The sequence below is a fragment of the Schistocerca piceifrons genome, chromosome 11 (assembly GCF_021461385.2).
Source record: "Schistocerca piceifrons isolate TAMUIC-IGC-003096 chromosome 11, iqSchPice1.1, whole genome shotgun sequence".
In the NCBI taxonomy this organism is placed as follows: domain Eukaryota; kingdom Metazoa; phylum Arthropoda; class Insecta; order Orthoptera; family Acrididae; genus Schistocerca; species Schistocerca piceifrons.
The window spans coordinates 85,048,397-85,067,283 of record NC_060148.1 but is presented as its reverse complement, the minus strand read 5'-3'; the positions used below and the strand labels follow the sequence as shown (position 1 = coordinate 85,067,283).

The window sequence follows — 18,887 nt, the reverse complement described above, 5'->3', positions numbered from 1 at the left end:
GGTAGGCCAAATTAGAGGTGTTCCTATGAGGTCTTGATAAAGTTGTTTTATACCTTTAAATAGGTTCCTTGGTGTGAATGGTGTACCTTGTGGTGTGGCTGTTATGATCCACTTTCTGTCACACACTTCAGATATTGGTTTCGTCACAACTGTCATATAATCAGAGTTGATTTACCAAAGCCAATACTACCAATTTCAAACATATGATAAGTACGATAAGCAATTACATCTCTATCGTTAAAACTTTCAAGACCAGGTACACTTGAAACTCCGCTATCACCTCTCACTATGGCTACAGTAAACCATCCATTTCCATGTGAGAATGTGTCGTTTATGTCCAAACTAAAATTAAGAGAACATCCAAGAAATACGCACGGTCCATCTACAAGGGCGTGGGCTGCAACACTCTTCACTGGAATGCGATTTTTCTTGTCTCCTGATGTTGTTGTTGTTCAATGTTTTTGATTGTTTTGTAGACTGTTGTGTGGGTATGGCGATATCTCCTGTAAGGCACGACGGCGGCGGCATTCAATGCAGTTGCCTGTGCAGCAGCAAGACACAGACTGAGCGTAGCGCGAAAGAGCGCTCGCTTATATACTGTGCGAGGACATTGACCTTAGATAAGGACTTAAGAGTTTTTGCAGTGGCCAGCGGAACATTATCACGGATGCGCATACTATCATCACTAGATATGCGCGGCCCCGCTGGCACGCCGCCAAAGCGAAGCGATAAGACTGTTTACATAACAAAACTGTTGCATCCTCAAGCCTCCGATTCTAGATGCACCCTCGTCCGGTTAGTGGCTGACGCTACAGATCTTTATTTATGGAAATATAGAGTACAATCAGATACAAATTTTACAATGATCCAAAGTCAATGCGATCTGGACTGATACTTTCTATTTGCACCACATTAAAACTTTGTCTATAAAAAATACGTGCTGATTTGAGGAGTTCCCTCACTTTTCTATGAAGCCTGATGCGCTTACAGGCGTAAGTCTTCATATGCTAGTTAACAAAAGTAGCAGGAAGCAATAACTATAAGCAAAGCTAAATAAAGGGTGAAGCCAAACTCCACCAACAAACTTTCAGAGGTTGCTCAGGGATACCTTCTGAGTATTTTGGTAGGCGGGACCCACAGTCTATGGCGGCTCCTTACATAGCTGTCGAATTTCGCTTGCTTTTTTGCCCCAGTTAGCTTTGTATCTGCATCACACTGAAAATATTGCACAACAGCCCAAATGTCAACAGTATGTGCAGTGTGTACTGTTTCCACTCACTCACAATATCTGCTGTTGACAACAATAATGCCCTCTTTAACTCGCTGCCTGCACATTTGCAATCAGTACTGCTCGGCCCTGTCTAGGGTTTTGTTTTCTGGCAGTGTTAGTCATACGTTAACAGTGATACGAAGGAGGACTACGAACAGGTTTACTGATAAACAGTTTACCAATACGATCCTCATGTGCGGGTTCACTGAATGCAGTAAAAGTGCTCCACGGCGAAGTTATTCTGAGTTGTTCCTGCACAGACGGCAACCAAATCACTGCCTATGAGAAACGGGATCCCTCCATGAAGTATGTCTCTTTTTAAAAGAAAATTAAAAAGACATCTGATCAATATTCGCACTCACAGTGTTAAAGAATATCTTGAAATAAAAAATTAAATTGTGTGTCAGTATACATTGTAAAGGGAAACTGCAACAAATGTAAGAGAGTGTATAGAATCACTTCAAGCACGCCAGACCAATGCACGAGCCCTGAATGCAAGCCTGTTATGAAGCAAACTGAGATATTTTTACTTCCCCTTTTGTTTTGCCATCTGCCTCCTTAAATTCGTTTTTTCATATTTAACTATTTACCATTAACATATGTGAGTATAATCTGCATTTCCATAAAAGAGAAAGGTTGACCCACAGTTTTAAAGAATATAAGACTAGATCTAATTTTGTGCTTAGTTGTATGTAATTGATTTTCTAATTTATTTAGACTATTCCTAGTTAGTATTTTTCAGTATAGGGCGAGATCAGTAATTGTTTCTTAACTTAAATGCTATTGTTGATGTATAAACAAATATAAATTCTGTACTAATTATAAACATTTGGAGAAACAACTAATTACTTTCTTAAAGGATCTATTTGGCTCTATTGGATAATATGTTAGCAAAGCCAGCCCATCATTAATTCCGAAGTAATTACCAATTTTGTCAGAAGTATTGTTTGTGTAACTATATTTCTTAATTTCATCATTTAAACAAATAATTCGGCTTAACCCTCATAGTAGAAGAAGAAACTGTTAACAACAACCAATTTTTCGGTGTATTCAGTTAATTTAATGAGTTAAGTTTTAATTGTAATTTCTGTAAATTTAACTTTGAACAATGTGTAGTTTCAGTACCTATTACTGTGAGAATATATAAGGGCCTGATTCTTGGTCCCAAGACAGTCAGTCCATGGCCGAGTTTCAGATGAGAAACCTGTGTTGGTTAGAACAACAACAACAATGCTTCACCTTAACTGTGAAATAAGTGTTGGACAATTAGGCCGTGTGTTAAAACAATGACAGTGTCTGTTCCCTACGTACCTTTCTATTCTTCAAGAACTGTGAACTTTGTGTTTAGGTTTTTACTGCTCATCAATGTTCAATAGTAAACTATTGTACAGGATGTGGAGGTTTGCCTGCAAACTATTAATGAGGCTTATGGAAAGTTAAAACAATAGCGCACTGACCAAATATAATTGTGTATTATTGGGGGGTTGTGAATGGTGAAAGTAAACTACTGTGAAACGCAACTGTGCACCTGTCAGCTACATTATTTAAAGTAGTCAGTGTTATTCTTCCACACCCCATTTTCCAGCCAGCATCACAATGCAGTACATCGACACCGAGGACAACAAACGAAGAAATAAAGAAGGCAAACCGTCACAAGCTGATCAACTGTTCTGAAAGTCTTACACGAACAGAATGAGATTTTCACTCTGCAGTGGAGTGTGCACTGATATGAAACTTCGTGGCAGATTAAAACTGTGTGCCCGACCGAGACTCGAACTCGGGACCTTTGCCTTACGCGGGCAAGTGCTCTACCATCTGAGCTACCGAAGCACGACTCACGCCCGGTCCTCACAGCACAGATACTGGCAGAAGTAAAGCTGTGAGGACCGGGCGTGAGTCGTGCTTCGGTAGCGCAGATGGTAGAGCACTTTCCCGCGAAAGGCAAAGGTCCCGAGTTCGAGTCTCGGTTGGCCACACAGTTTTAATCTGCCAGGAAGTTTCTTACACGAACAATCGCTGACAGAAGGTGCAATCACGGCAACCGGCAGATTTCCCTTGTCGAGTGGTGCTTGCAAATGGCTTCCTACAGCACTGTTCAGAAAGACCCCAATTCTACTGCTTTCATGTTGTTTACAGATGAGGCCCCATTTATTAGAAAGGGCATATTCTGAAGTAGGAATAGCCTCATATGGAATAACGAAAATCCACAAGCACTGACTGGTGTGTCGATCCTATTGACAGGCATTTGCTGTGAATGCACGGGCTGGTAGTATCAATGATTTTGTGACTGAACCTTACATGTTTCCTGCACAATGAACAGAGTTGTGCACAAAACATTGCTTCAAAACACCTTGCCACATTTCCTAGAAGATGTGTCACTAAGACTTCGTCAACTTGCGTGGTTTCAATATGACAGGGCAGTTGGCAGACTTTGCTCTCAAGGTTAGGAACCAAACTGAAGTAAAGGTTGGACGAAAGTGGATTGCTCGCTTCTGTTCTGCTCTGTTCTGTGGCCAACTCTGTCACCAGACATGACACCAATGGACTACTACTTCCGGTGACATGTGGAGCATCTAGTTTACGAGACTCCGATCAATAAGCACACGGACCCAGTCACTACAATTATCGCAACCATGGAAGTTGTACAACAACTCCTTTCTCAAGTGTGTAAGACAGTGGACAGTCAGCCACTGTACACTCTTGTGCAATCGTAGTGCTCAAAATTTTGAACAATATTCATAAGGGTACAGTTCTGCATTTGTTACGTGCAGTACTGTAGACCAACAGAAAGTACTGTGATAAAAGTGTACATGTTATGTCTGAGGGTTGTTGCATTACTGTGTGTCATAAATTTTGATTACTAGTATTACGGGCTTTGTCACTCATGTGAAGATATTTTCACAGACACAGGTTGATTACTGTAACACATTGAATAAATCATAATTACATTATTTCCCTGTAATGAGTTGCCAGAGACCTAAGGTCTCTTATGCCAAAATACTCAGATGGTAAAATTTTGTCAGTGAAATTCTGATTCACTCTGTAGAGGGCCCAATGAATTCCCCACTCCCCCACCTTCACCTTTGATCTACATTTTCCTTCATCCTCACTACATGTGGTTTCTCTTACCCTGCGGATGTGAGAAAGCAACAAATGAGTTCCCTGCTTATGCATGTCACTAGACTTGTTCTGAGTGCCAAATCGTGTATAAAATGTTTCAAACATTCATTAATAGATGATGCACAAATTTTGTGGCCTCTGTTCCCTCTAGAGTTAAAAGTGACATGTGTCCAAGCTTTTGTTCTGCAAGATTTACACATGACTGTGGAGTCAGTTAAGCTATGAACCTGTTCCATGTATGAGGTGCATTCAAGTTCTAAGGCCGCCGTTTTTTTTCTCCGGACTGGAAAGAGATAGAAACATGCGCATTGTTTTAAAATGAGGCCACATTCATTGTCAATACGTCCCAGAGATGGCAGCACCGTACGGCAGATGGAATTTTACTGCCAGCGGCGAGAATGAGAACTGTTTTAAATACTTAAAATGGCGACATTTTCCTTACTTGAACAGCGTGCAATCATTCGTTTTCTGAATTTGCGTGGTGTGAAACCAATAGAAATTCATTGACAGTTGAAGGAGACGTGGTGATGGAGTTATGGATGTGTCGAAAGTGCGTTCGTGGGTGCGACAGTTTAATGAAGGCAGAACATTGTGTGACAACCGAAACAATCTCGGGCTCGCACAAGCCGGTCTGATGACACGATCGAGAAAGTGGAGAGAATTGTTTTGGGGGATCGCCGAATGACTGTTGAACAGATCGGCTCCAGAGTTGGCATTTCTGTGGGTTCTGTGCACACAATCCTGCATGACGACCTGAAAATGCGAAAAGTGTCATCCAGGTGGATGTCACGAATGCTGACGGACGACCACAGGGCTGCCCGTGTGGCACGTTGCCGAGCAATGTTGACGCGCATCGACAGCATGAATGGGACTTTCTTTTCGTCGGTTGTGACAATGGATGAGACGTGGACGCCATTTTTCAATCCAGAAACAAAGCGCCAGTCAGCTCAATGGAAGCACACAGATTCACCACCACCAAAAAAATTTCGGTTAACCGCCAGTGCTGAAAAAATGAAATTCTTAATAAAGTATTTATTTTCAAATTTGTCTCTCTTTTTTTTTGCAGTGATGAGATAAGCAGTATAATTCCATGGTATCAGAATACCCTCTCAATTTCTTTCGCATAACACAGTACTTGAATCACTCAATAACACCCAAAATCACTGCATATTTACTTCACATAAATGTCATCACACTGGTAAAACAGGGGGCAACTGTCTGATCACGATATTTCCCTGAGATCTCCAGGACTTTCTAGGTTGAAATTCCAAATTTCTGTGAACCAATTGTTGTATATGGCAGTAAGCTTTGCTTTACTTGTTTTTCTGGTCAAAAATGAAGTTTTTTGAGTTTCCATATTAGATATTACTGATTATCCATAGTTCAGTTAGGATTTACAGTTTTATCTTCAATTCTTTGTCATAAGATCTTACTGCTCTTAGCAATTCCTTTGTTACTGTTTTCCATCACTGCACTATGGCCTTGTACAATAACCTTAAGTACATTATGAGAAATTCTTGCAAGACACTACTTTGAACCATTGTCACTGGGGTGCCTCAATAGACTATGATGACAATGTCACATAACTTTTCAAACTGGATGTACTTTGCACTGAAATTAGTAAGAATGAACCAAAGCCAGAATATTCAGTTCTGATCTACAAAACATGTTGTTCAAATATGGTTCCACATTTATATATTTCTGTCATTTGAAAAACGCTTTTACTTTTGTGTGAAATGAAAAATTCGCTGCTACATGACAAATCCCCCCCCAAATTCTGCCGGGCTGATAATCACAACCTGGACCTGGATCCCAATCACCCACTGCAATAACAAACATTTCCCAGGAAAACAAAAAAAGAGCACCTGAGATAGCAAAAAATGCTACAACAGTTCAAATCAGTACCTGAAATTTCCTTATGAGACTCCACAAATGACAATTTCTGGCATAGACACTTAATACGATTTGTAACAAAATGACTCTGAAGATTTCTTTCAATTGATGAACAGATCAATCCTCGAGTCTATCAGAATTCTCTGAAGCTTCCTCAACTCACTCAGTACACTCAATTTCACAGAGAACTCCCAACTTTGCACATTTTCCAGCCAAGGCACCACCGTGTAAAAGATTGACACATCCCAGCTCAACCGCAACGAGAGTTTTGGCATGCATATACGCACAACCTCCCCTGCCCCCCCCCCCCCCACCCCTCGAAAACACACACACACACACACACACACACACACGCACACACACACACGCACACACACACACACACACACACACACAGAGAGAGAGAGAGAGAGAGAGAGAGAGAGAGAGAGAGATTCATGTACTGCAATCCTCACCTCTTGCCCTCAGCGGCCGGCTGCAGGACAAACTTGTCGAAGTAGAGCCGGACGAGTCGCTCGCGCTCCTCGGGTCCCGGTAGCGAGAACTCCACCATCTCGTCCAGCCGATCATTGACTGCCCAGTCAAACTGCTCAGGTGTGTTGGAAGCTAGCACCAGCATGAACCTAACAGGGATAGGTGTACAGTCACACACAACAAACAAACAAGTTGAGTTACTTATCCCCTATTCTAACTATAATCTATCACAGATCCCTCGAACAAAAAACCATACCCAGTTCTTGGAAAACAGGCACAGACCACACCCATCTTCAAGAAGGGTAGCCAAAGCGATCCACAAAACTACCATCCAATATCCTTGACATCGATTTGTCGTATAATCTTAGAACATATTCTCAGCTCAAACATGATGAGGTGCCTTGAACAGAATGACCTCTTCAATGCCAACCAGCACAGATTTCAAAAACAGCGATCATGTGAAACTTAACACGCACTTTTCTCACATGACATACTGAGAGCTTTGGGTTGTAGCACCCACGTAGATGCAGCATTTCTTGATTTCCGAAAAGCATTTGACTCAGTACCGCACCTACGCTTATTGTCAAAAGTACATTTGTATGGGGTATCAACTGAAATTTGTGACTGGACTGAGGACTTTTTGGTGGGGAGGACACAGCATGTTACATTTGATGAGTCATCATCAGATGAAGAAGTAACTTCGGATGAGCCCCACAGAAGTGTGCTGGGACCCTTGCCGTTCATGTTGTAGACAACGTTAATAGTAAAATCAGACTTTTTTGCAGGTGATGTGGTTTATCTATAATGAAGTACTATCTGAGAGAAGCTGCATAAATCTTCAGTCAGATCTTGATAAGATTTCAACATGGTGCAGCGATTGGCAACTTACTCTAAATGTTTAGAAATGTAAACTTTTGCACTTCACAATACGAAAAAAATGTAGTATCTTATGACTATAATATCAATGTGTCACTGTTGGAATCTGTCACCTCATACAAATACCTGGGTGTAACACTTTGTAGGGATATGAAATGGAGTGACCAAATAGGTTCAGCCACACAAAGCACATAGTAGACTTTGGTTTATTGGTAGAATACTGGTGGAGTGCAATCAGTCTACAAAAGAGATCGCTTACAAATCACTCGAACGACCCATCCTAGAACATTGCTCAAGTGTGTGGCACCTGTACTAGATAGAACTAACAGGGGATATTTAACATATACAGAGAAGGGCTGCATGAATGGTCACAGGTTTGGTTAATCCATGGGAGAGTGTCACAGGGATACTGAAGAAACTGAAATGGGAGACTCCTAAAAATCTGAATTATGTAACGAATCTCGCACTTGGTGCCATAAACAATGGGGACCTCCACTACGGATAGCTGCCGAGCCAATACTGAGCGCCACAGCAAAGCGCAGCCGGGCGCAATTGCGAATGGGGAGACAGCTGTGCATAGCAATGTTGACAGACTTCGCCTATCACCTTCCCACGTGGCTGGAGCCGTTCGGGAACCTTACTTCTGGATCAACCCTCGCATAAATACAGGACTGCAATAACAGGAAAAAGACGTTACTCGACAATTTTGCTCAGGTTGTGAAGCACAGTGCCAAGCAGTTACTGAAGGAACGTTTGCTGAGCGGCAGGTATGCCTGCGGTCTAAGTTGCGAGGCTCACTTGTTGGACTGCTCGCCCGTTCGATAGAGGAAGGCGTTGAGCGTGGCGCGCAGGTCCTCGCTGATGGTCTCCGACGAGCGCTTACGCAGGAACGCGTCCGCCTCGTCCACAAACAGCAGCAGGCCACGGCGTGTAGATCGCTGCGACCAGTCGAACACCTTGTGTACCGCCGTCACGCCCTCGCGGCCCATCGGCGCCACATCACCACCCGTCATTATGGCGTAGTCCATCCCCGAGTGGGCCGCCAGCCTCTGCCGGACAAAAATGGTTCCGCCGTCAGATTGTGGCACACTCAGTGAAGTTGCGAAAGGATCTCATACTATATGCTTTAATGTTAAGAAAATGAAATTAGAGACTGATATTACACATACTGTGACTGTGGAGAGCAAATACTGTGTTACCGCTAACTGTAATAGGGCCCAAATCGCTGTACAAGTCTTCACAGGATTTATGAGACGTTGGAGCAGAAACAGAAGAGTTGAAATAGAAGCTAAATCCACCAAGTACCTCCCCCCGTGGAGACACTTGTGTTCCAGCAGTTTCGAACACGTGTTATTTTAAAGCAGGGAGTAAGGATGAGCATGGGATATTGCTCCCATTTATTGTTTGTGCAGGCGAAACTGGAAGGGAGATAATTCGTCGGCGCTGGCAAGTGTTCAGCGCGACCTGCCAAGAATAAGCAAATATGGCTCGGAAGCTCCGTGGCCGGCTGCAAAGAGTAATGTAGCTTTGTATTGTTGAAAAACAAATGGAGTGACTCGAGATAGTGACTGTTTAGTAGAAGTTGAACTGCTGTTGAGAGTACATGGACTGGACGTGGATAGTCAGCCACGATAAAAGCTTATGTATTAATTGTGTTCAAAAATGTGTAAATTAACTGATCTTGGGTGCCCAGTAATGTGTGGGCTTACGTCATTTGTTTTTTTGTACAAAGTAGAAATAAATATGTTCTGGTACGTTGAATGATATTTCACGAGTAGCATATTTTTAAATAAGAAGAGAGAGAGAGAGAGAGAGAGAGAGAGAGAGAGAGAGAGAGAAAATTTCCCCTTCCTAGCTGTGAAATCTTTGGAGAAGTGTCCGGTGCTAGCAGAAGACATCGGCGCTGCAAGAAAGCAGAACCAGCATTCTTCAACAAGTAAGTCCACGAAAACGCCTAAGCTGTATAGTGAGAGCTTAACATTACACCGGGCCACTGCAGTTTGTGTGTGTGAACTGTCTCACTGAAAGATTTCACCGAGATTGCCACCAATGTTCCAATATCCTTATCAAAAACTTCCCCAACATTAAAAGTATGGTAAGTTATGATGTCACAGCTATTAAAAGTTTCAAGGTCACCAATACTCTCAACACCTCCACAGTGAGCAATAGCCACAGTAAGCCATCCAGTACCATGACTAAATTTATCATCCTTTAGAAGCGAAAAATTCCGAATACCATGTGCCAAAACAAAAGGACAATCATGGACAGCGTTAGAAGCAATGCCTTTCGCCTTTCTCCTTGGCTCCAGTACTGATTTCAGTATTATCAGTGGCCTCTTAAACAGTAGCGCTGTGCAAATACAGAGAATAGCAGTGGTCTTGAAAGTTTTAATAAATGTGACATTACAACTTGCTGTACTTCTACTGTTAGTGAAATTTTTAGTAAGGGTATTGGTACATCTTATTTTTATTGTATGATGTCCTTTGTACTCAGGAGTTGTGGACAACATAAATTGCATCAAGATGAAGCTATTTATGTATGGTGTAAAAGATCTGGTGTTTGTAAAACTTGTCGGCAATTTCACTGTATATTATTATGAATAAAGAACACCGATTCTCCCCCCCTCTCCCCACCACCACAAAAAAAGCTACACGTTGATCTAGCCAAAAGCTGAGTAACGATTCTTGGCATTGAAGCTCCCAGGGGCAGTCTGGGATGCTCTCCGTTTCAGGCATCCCTCAGGATCTCAAAGTCACCGCCCATAACATGCGTAAAACTGGGCCATATACTAGTGTAGTTTGTGTACTCGTGGTCTTCGAAATTTTAATTGAACCAGTTTTTGTCATTTTCATGGCTGCAAATGAAGTTTTTTAAATTCAGAATTCAACAAGCTACAATTAACAGTTTTTGCAATAATCCTGTATGGTCTACAAGACTACATGAATGACAAAAATGTTATCCGTATTTAGATTGCATCAACAAGTCTCTTATGTGCATCCTCATTAGCTAGTCTCTTATTCACATCACAAGATGTTAAAATTTTGTAAACCATTTTAATCTAGTTTGGTACACCAAACTTCCAATAGCAGGCCTATCCCTTGTGATTTTTAAAAAAAAATGATTCATGTCACCAGAACATTTCTTGTCATCAACAAAGCGTTCAGCTCACCCTAGAGTACCAAAAGTAATTCATAATTCTCCTCAGATTTCAACAACTCTTCTATAAATTTCATTTCCACAATTTTTGGGTACAATAATATTTAAAATAAACTGGATAATATATTGGGACATTGGTCTCTGATTCAAAAATTGCTCCAGATATATTTTTTTCTTTTTGGTTAAAACGTGTGAAAGTAGTCACAGTCTGGACATTCTCCATTCGAAGTCTGCTCCCCATATGACCTCTTCTTTCCCTCGCTAAAGAAATGTGTGTCCAGGGCCTCCCCTTGGGTAGATTGGTCGCCTGGTGCAAGTCTTTTTAGGTGATGCCACTTCGGTGACTTGCGTGACGATGGGGATGAGACGATGATGAAGACAACACAACACCCAGTCCCTAATTGGAGAAAATCTCTGACCCAGCCGGGAATCGAACCTGGGCCACTTCGCATGGCATTCTACTGCACTGACCACTCAGCTATTGAGGCAGACTCCTAGCTAATAATCGTACTTTTGTTGCAAACAAATCACAACTACTATCATCAGACAATGCAAGGCATATCTTTTCACTTGCACCAATACAATATTGCACTCAGCTAGCAACGTGAACATGCAAGCAGTGATGCGCATTGAGGCTGCTGCATAAATGCACCCCTATGGAATTAGTCAGTTTGTTTACCACGTGAAATACATTTTTAATGACGTCACTGAGAGCCTAATAAAAAACACACTGGCATCACATTAAGTATTTTATTCGCAGACTGCGACTCTTGTCCTGTAAAATAAGCAAAACAGCTTGAACATCAATAACCACAAAACACAGCTGTGTAAGCATCATCCGATATTCTGACCAGGATAGTATACAGGGTGAACCAGACCTCCAACAACAAACTTTCAGGCATTGTTGAGGGATATCCTCAACACGAAAAATGATAATGTGAAATTAATGATTGTTTCGCAAAATAATGCAGAATTGGCATTTTTTAAAATATCACAAAATTTGTAAATTTTCTGTATAAAAATGTTATAAATCTGAGCATACCAGTTACTACTATTCACAAGATCTTTAGCAATCACCTTGCTATCTTCAGCTCTGGTTTTGTGTACTCAAGTGCTTAGTACTGTGAATCTGTTTGAATTAACAGTCATCATACAAGGGGTGTGTCCACTGGGGGCCGAACCGCACAATAACCCTAGGTTCGGTGTGAGGCGGCGGTGGGGTGGGTGGACTGCTGTAGCCTGTCGTGGGGTTGTGTACCACTGAAGGCTATAGCGGGGACAAAGCCTCTACATTGTTTCTAGATACCCAGTTCAATTACATACATACATAGATACATACATACATACATAAAGCCAAGTTCTGTCTAGGGTTTTGTTTTCCAGCCGTGTTAGTAGTGTGTTAACATGATACACAGAGGTACTACAGCCAGGTTTACTGATGAAGATTTGGCTGATATGCACTTCATGTATGGGTTCACTAAAGGTTCACTGAATGCAATAGAAGAGCAGCAAAATGACACAATGTTCAGTTGTCACCACAGCGACACCAACCATGTCATCCGTACAGTAATCCATGAAAAACCCGATGCTGTTTTGTTTTGTACATATTGAAGATTTCATATTACAGGGTTCTTCACTTCTGTGAAGATATTTTCTCAGATGCAAAGGTGACTAAGGTAAAAAACTGAATTTATCACAATTACATTATTACTCTAAAAAGCTGTCAGAGACCGTGGGTCCCTTACACCAAAATACTCAGAAGGTACTCCTCAACAACCTCTGAAAATGTATCAGCAGAGTTCAGGCTCACCGTATATTGAGCAATGGAATTTCAGAATGAATTTTCATTCTGATGATTCAAAACTTCCTAGCAGATTAAAACTGGACAAAGCTCTTATTAACTTAGAGCAGTAATGACGTGAGGGTGGGTCGTGAGTCGTGCCCGGGTAGTTCACTCACTGTGAGCACTGCCTGTGAAATGCAGAGGTCCCTGGTTTGAATCCCAATCCAGCTCAAGAGTTTTGATCTGCAGGAAGCTTCAAATCAACATACATGTACCACTGCAGTGTGAACATTCCATACAAGATTTAAATGTCAACAACCTCAGTTTCATTAACCTTCGATAATACTGTTAACTCTTTCAAATAGTATTCTACTACCCAACAAAGGAGAAAGCTGCCACCACTCACCTTTGCGAACATCGTCTTGCCGGTTCCCGGAGGACCGTGCATCAAGATGTTGCGGTACATACCCTGGTTACGCCGCGTGTTCTTTGTCGCGATGGCGATGTCCCTGTAACAGGGATTCAAAATCAGAGAGGTATGAGCTGTTACTAAGGATGTAGCTGTAGTCATACTTACGTTTATGAAAGTTCCCGATAAAGGTTATTTATTGTAATATGCTCCATACGCAACTGCATATACATTAGACTCTCGCTAATTCGGCCATTCCTGGCACATATGGGGGCCGGATTAGCGGAAGTGCCAGATTACTGAGTGCCTGAAATTTATTTTATTCACTTATTTTGTTTTTTATGTATTTTGAAAACATAGGTGATATAGTTTACTGTATTTTATTAAACCCAAGGATAAAATTTTAAAACATAGAAGATATACTTTATTAAATCCAAAAATACATTAATTTTCAAAGAAAACTTAGTCCTTGAGTGTATATTGTACATAATTATTTATTCATATCTCTCACTATGAAACATGTCCCTAATTTTTAACTCTGGCAATGATGATACGCGATGGTGGCATGCTGTATCACGCAACCACTTTACAAGCATTACACCAGTACTGCACGAATCTGGTTGTTTCATAATGTACTCCAGGAAGACCTCGGCAGCTTCAGAGAAATGTTCATGCCCTTTCCTCCTGTGTACTCTTCTTCATCACTTTCATCATTACTTTCTTGCATGCTTCTGACTATTTCTTCATCTGTTAAACATTGATCTGTATCACAGTTTTCCTCTTTCAGCCACTTAGCAACATCTTCATCATCAATTTCTTCTCCACCTGGAAGGTTGTGGAACATGTCAGTGTACAAAGTGATTGATAATTCCGAACTGAGTGGCTCATCACTGCCACTCACTACTGGATCCAACTCGGCATCACCAATGGATGGCCACAATTTTCTCCAGCTCTTCATTATGGTGGTGCTCTCCACTTTATCCCATGCTTTGGCTGCTTGGAAAACAACATCACGTATATTAATAGCTTCCCAAGCCTTCAGCGTAGTCTCTATAGACTGCCAAAACAAGTACCATCACTAGGCAACTTCAGGCAAAACTGTAGACTCATTTCGTAATGCATGTACATCCAATTGAAAAGAAAAGTAATGTCACAAAAGGCATGTTATGTCTCACTCAAGAGAAGGAAGAAATGAAAGTGCATGCCAGTGTAAAAAAATGTGTAGTGTTGCTCTACATTTAGAAGATTGTTTTGAGGTCCATCGAACCCAACCATCACAGTAGCTTCTATGCATTAAATCTGATATAACAGCGATCAGGAGAGCATTTAAATTGTCATTCGATTAAAAAAACTGAAGCAGTAATCAATCAGATACCAGATATTATCAATAACTGACAGTTTGTTTCTAATAAAATAAAAGTACTTTTCACCACATTTCATTTGAGTAACATGTTCCCTAAGACAGATTGTTTGCTGTGTAATGAAATGAAGATTTTGTCAACACACTAAATCCACTTGTAAAACTGTAAGCTGATGAATAACTAGTCGAGGAATGCACCATGCTAACGAAGGACTACAATGAATAATTTCCAAAAATGAGAAACATGTGCAGTATGTGTCTCAGGTAGTATACAAGTTTCCCGGTAAGTTTCCATGGTAAAAAATGAGACTTCCTCAAAGAATAAGAATGCTTAACAGAAAATATGATTTTTTTTCTTTTTTTCTTTCTTTTTTGTCGTATTTGACTCACAAATGCTGTACACAGTAGATTCATACATAGAACTATTGATGTTAATATAGCAATTTTAATAATCAACTTGAGAGCTGCTTAATAACGTACTGCTAAACAATATTTTTTTCAGATTTTTAGGCATTTTAGCCCCCTCCCCATCTTCATGTACAAGTCGAGGGATATCCCTTCCACTTTCCTACTGAGTCCAAAGTATACACACTCACTTTTTTTGCACAATGGAAAAAACCTTGGAAAGGTAATCCAAATGAAAAACTCAAACTTGAAAAATAAGAACCTTCGTACGGTATACATTTTCTGGAACAAATAAATGTTGATGTTCTGAAATGTTTGGCTGATACTTTTCCTATTCTTTCAGTTTTTAGTAGTGCAGGGAATTTGACATTCAACTTTCGATATACTATATGACGTATGTGATGAAAGTTAATTCTTGCTTTTATTTCTTTCCACGGCAGTGCTACAATCGCAGTTCACTGCATGTGCAGTAGTTGCTTTGAGTCAAGGCAAAGGAGGTGTGTTCTCTGTGTACTGTTTATACTGTAAAGTATTTGTTTTGAATGGCAATGTGTGATTAGGTCTGTCATTTGTTTTATAAATTAAAAAAACACTAAACCAGACAACATTCTATGATAGACTTGTGAGCTGTATGGGGAAAATGTGGCTAGTGGTTCAATGGCAAGGAGACTGGTATGACTGTTCAATAAAGTTGTGATGAAGTGCATGATGACAACCAAAGTGTATGTCCATGTTACAATTAATGAAGAAATAGTTTGTGTAGTTGAAGAACTCATACAGGATGTTTACAGTATTCGCTCTAAGAACTTTCCACAAATTTTGAGGCCATTTCTTCACACAACTGTTTCTGACAAAAATTGTGTTTTGAAAACTTTGTGCTCATTGATACCAAAAACATTTACAGAGCAACAAAGAAAACAGAGTGTTGCCAGTGCATGTCACTTGTGGAAACATTACAACAAAGATGGTGGCAAAATTTTATTTTTGATATTTTCCAGTTTCATCATAGTTGCATTCAAAAATCGAAATGACTGAGGTAAAGCATGTCAGCAGTAAAGACTAAAGTGAAGTCAATCACGATACCTCCAAAAGTCATCTGCACAGTCTACAGGGATGTACATGGCATTCTACTGGTGCATTTTCTTACAATGAGGTGAAACAATCAGTGCAAATGTGTACTGTATGCCGTAAGATGCACCGAACATAAACCGGCAAGTGACAACATTTTTCACTGCAAACTTTAATGTTTTATGCAATGTTGTGTTACAAAGTTTTATGCGCCATTATTATTATTCACGAATGGGCCCAGTAGGACCACACGAGGTACAATCCATCAGTGTCACGTTTGGTGGTTGGGCTATCTTTGTGCCCAAATTTGTTTCATCCTTTCATAGCGAAGTCTCTCTTTCTTTCATCAGACCATGGTGTTCCAGTCTGTTTTCTAATTTCCCTCTGACCAACTTTTCAATCAAATACCTTTTGTCTGAACGTTTTCCTGTCTGTAAGGTCTACCTGAGTTATACCGGCTGATTTAAGATCCTCCTCAATCGCAGCAATCCATTTCACTGGCTCAGTTTTGGCCTTACTTCTGTTTTCGTAGAGTTCTACTATTTGTTTTATCAATCTAGTGGTGCCATTCTTTTAATGTGTCCATAAAATTTAAGTCTTCATTTTCTCATGCCACCATGTATGTCTGTGCATTCTTCTATTTCCTTATTACTTCTCAGCCTATAAGCCTATTTTATAATGAATATCAATAATAAGTCTTAATGTTGGCAGGAAAGCTGTACCTCTTCCTAGTCTCGCCTAAATACATAATAAATTTTGGGTTTTGCCCATGAAGCATGACTTCTGCTTCTGTTTTTCATATTCTTTTTAAATAGGCAAAATTTAAATTGCTTTAATTTCACATTTTGAACAATATAAAGACAAAGACAGTAAGAGTAATTTATTCATTTTCACTTGTTGCGCTTCCTATCTTTTGTGGTATTTTACATTTCCCTGTATTTTACACTTTTTTGGGACAGTCTGCTGGAAAGAGTAAAAATGTGGTATTACTATATGTCATAAGATGCACCAAACAAACTGGCCAGCAACCACATTTTTCACCGCAAACTTTTCAAAATATGCACTCTGCGTACTTCACTTTGAGGTGTCACAACAACTACAGGTAACAGCGAAAAGGAAATCAGTTCACTGTCAAGGTGTGGGTATAAATGGTGGAAAAATAATTTTTTTTTGGGAAGTAGTTTCCTCAAAACCCAATGAAAAAGACTGCAGAGGACAAGCAAAAACCAAAAAGTGTGCTTTTCTTATTTTTTTATGTGAGAGTGAAAGCTTTACTGAGAAACTAATTAAAGCAATGAATGTAGATTTGCTTCATCTACCTGCCCCCCCCCCCTCCCCCCAAGCAAATCACACGACTTGAAATTTCACTCCTCATATCGTACAATATGAATTGCTTGAGTGATCAGTACCCCGTGTTGTGCCAGGCGATATGATGGATATACGTATTGGAGTTGTACCACTTCCATCCCAGCGTGAACCAATTGGGTCACTTCCATTATGTTTCTATGCACTCTGCCAATGCGAGTTACTTCTGCATCGTATTGCCTCAGTGTGAATTGCACCTGCACCTACACACACACACACACTTACACACACACATACACACACACACACACACACACACACACACACACACACACACACACACCTGAGCCGCTCCTCCAGCTTGGGCTCCAGTACCACCCCCGTCAGCGCGTCCTCCTTGCGCAGCACCATCTTCTTCTTGACACTCTCCACGGGGTGTCGAATCGTGTCCAGCAGGGAGAACCGCGACGTCTCCCGCACCAGCGACGGCTTCCCTGGAGAAAGGAGTAAAATATAGCCAATTCTAATGTGGAGCTGTTCCAGACAGGAAACATTCCAAAAATTTGTTAATTTCCAGGTAATATCTCTCTCTCATAATACAATACAGTAGAGTAAAAACAAGCTCTATACTATACTTTGTTCATCGCAGCCTCTCAGACAAATGGCCGTACCAAAATGCAGAAAAGAGATGAGCTGACCACCTAGTGGCAGACACGTTGACAAGCAAAATGTGCTAAATTTCAATGACTGCTTCACAACTCGTGCCACCAGGATCATCCCCCCCCCCCTCCACCACCACCACCACCACCACCACCACCACCACCACCACCACCACCACCACCAATACCAGTTTCTCTGAACTATGTAGATGGGACTTAACCTTTCAGAGAGTATAGGACCCAAAAGAATTAAATTTTGGTATTTTCCCAAATGCATTAAAGGCATCAAAATTTCTGTACCTTATTCTTCTACGTAGGTTGGAACTTAAATAGTGGCTGGAAACATTGTTGTAGTGACACTGTGCAATGGAGTCTACTATTGTTGCTGATAGCACACGTCGTCATACCTACCTTACCTCCGAGCAAATGGACTCACCCATCCCACGTCATCGGCGTACACACAACCGACTGAAACACAGTCACTTGTGAGTGAGTGGTCTAATGTAACGGTGTCACTATGATTTCGAAACAGGAACAACAGAGTTGGATCAAGATTGAATGTGCCAGAGGTCATACAGCACGACTGTGTCATCAAGGTCTTCACAAGATGTGCAGAGAATCGACAATGCTGTACAGAATAGTGGCACGTTGAGTAAAAGCCTTCAACAAAGGTCGGCAAACTGTGGCAGACGTGCATCAGGCAGGTCGTCCTAGCGTCTCTGAAGAAGAAGTGCATGCTGTTGCCGCATTAGTGGACAGTGATCAACGCCTTACGATTAGTGAGCTCGCCTACGAAACCGGATCAGCGCGTACGACTGTGCTTTGCATCCTGAAGGAACACCTGGGCATGCGAAAAATTGCATCACGATGGGTTCCGCATGACTCGACAGAAATGCAGAAATAGATGGGTTACGACATTGCTCAGATGCACTTGGAGTGCTGTGAGCGCGAAGGAGAGGCTTTCTTACGCCATATCATAACACTGGATGAGACATTGGCCACATCGTACGAGCCAAAACTGAAACGCCAATCCAACGAATGGCATCATTACGGGTCACCGTGAAAGTCGAAAGTGCATCAGAGCCCAGTACAGTGATTCTCATGTACGA

The 18,887-nt window shown here is 41.1% G+C and overlaps 1 protein-coding gene across 1 annotated transcript in view; it reads right to left on the bottom strand.

The window, feature by feature from the left end:
* LOC124720335 (ATPase family AAA domain-containing protein 3) overlaps window positions 1-18,887 on the bottom strand; it is an 89,519-nt gene that overhangs the window by 22,330 nt on the left and 48,302 nt on the right. Inside the window, exons 5-8 of the mRNA XM_047245652.1 lie at window positions 17,463-17,613; window positions 12,979-13,081; window positions 8,432-8,682; window positions 6,739-6,906 (exon numbers count right to left, since the gene is read on the bottom strand). Of these exons, the coding sequence (XP_047101608.1) occupies window positions 6,739-6,906; window positions 8,432-8,682; window positions 12,979-13,081; window positions 17,463-17,613 (673 nt within the window). The remainder of the gene's footprint in view (window positions 1-6,738; window positions 6,907-8,431; window positions 8,683-12,978; window positions 13,082-17,462; window positions 17,614-18,887) is intronic.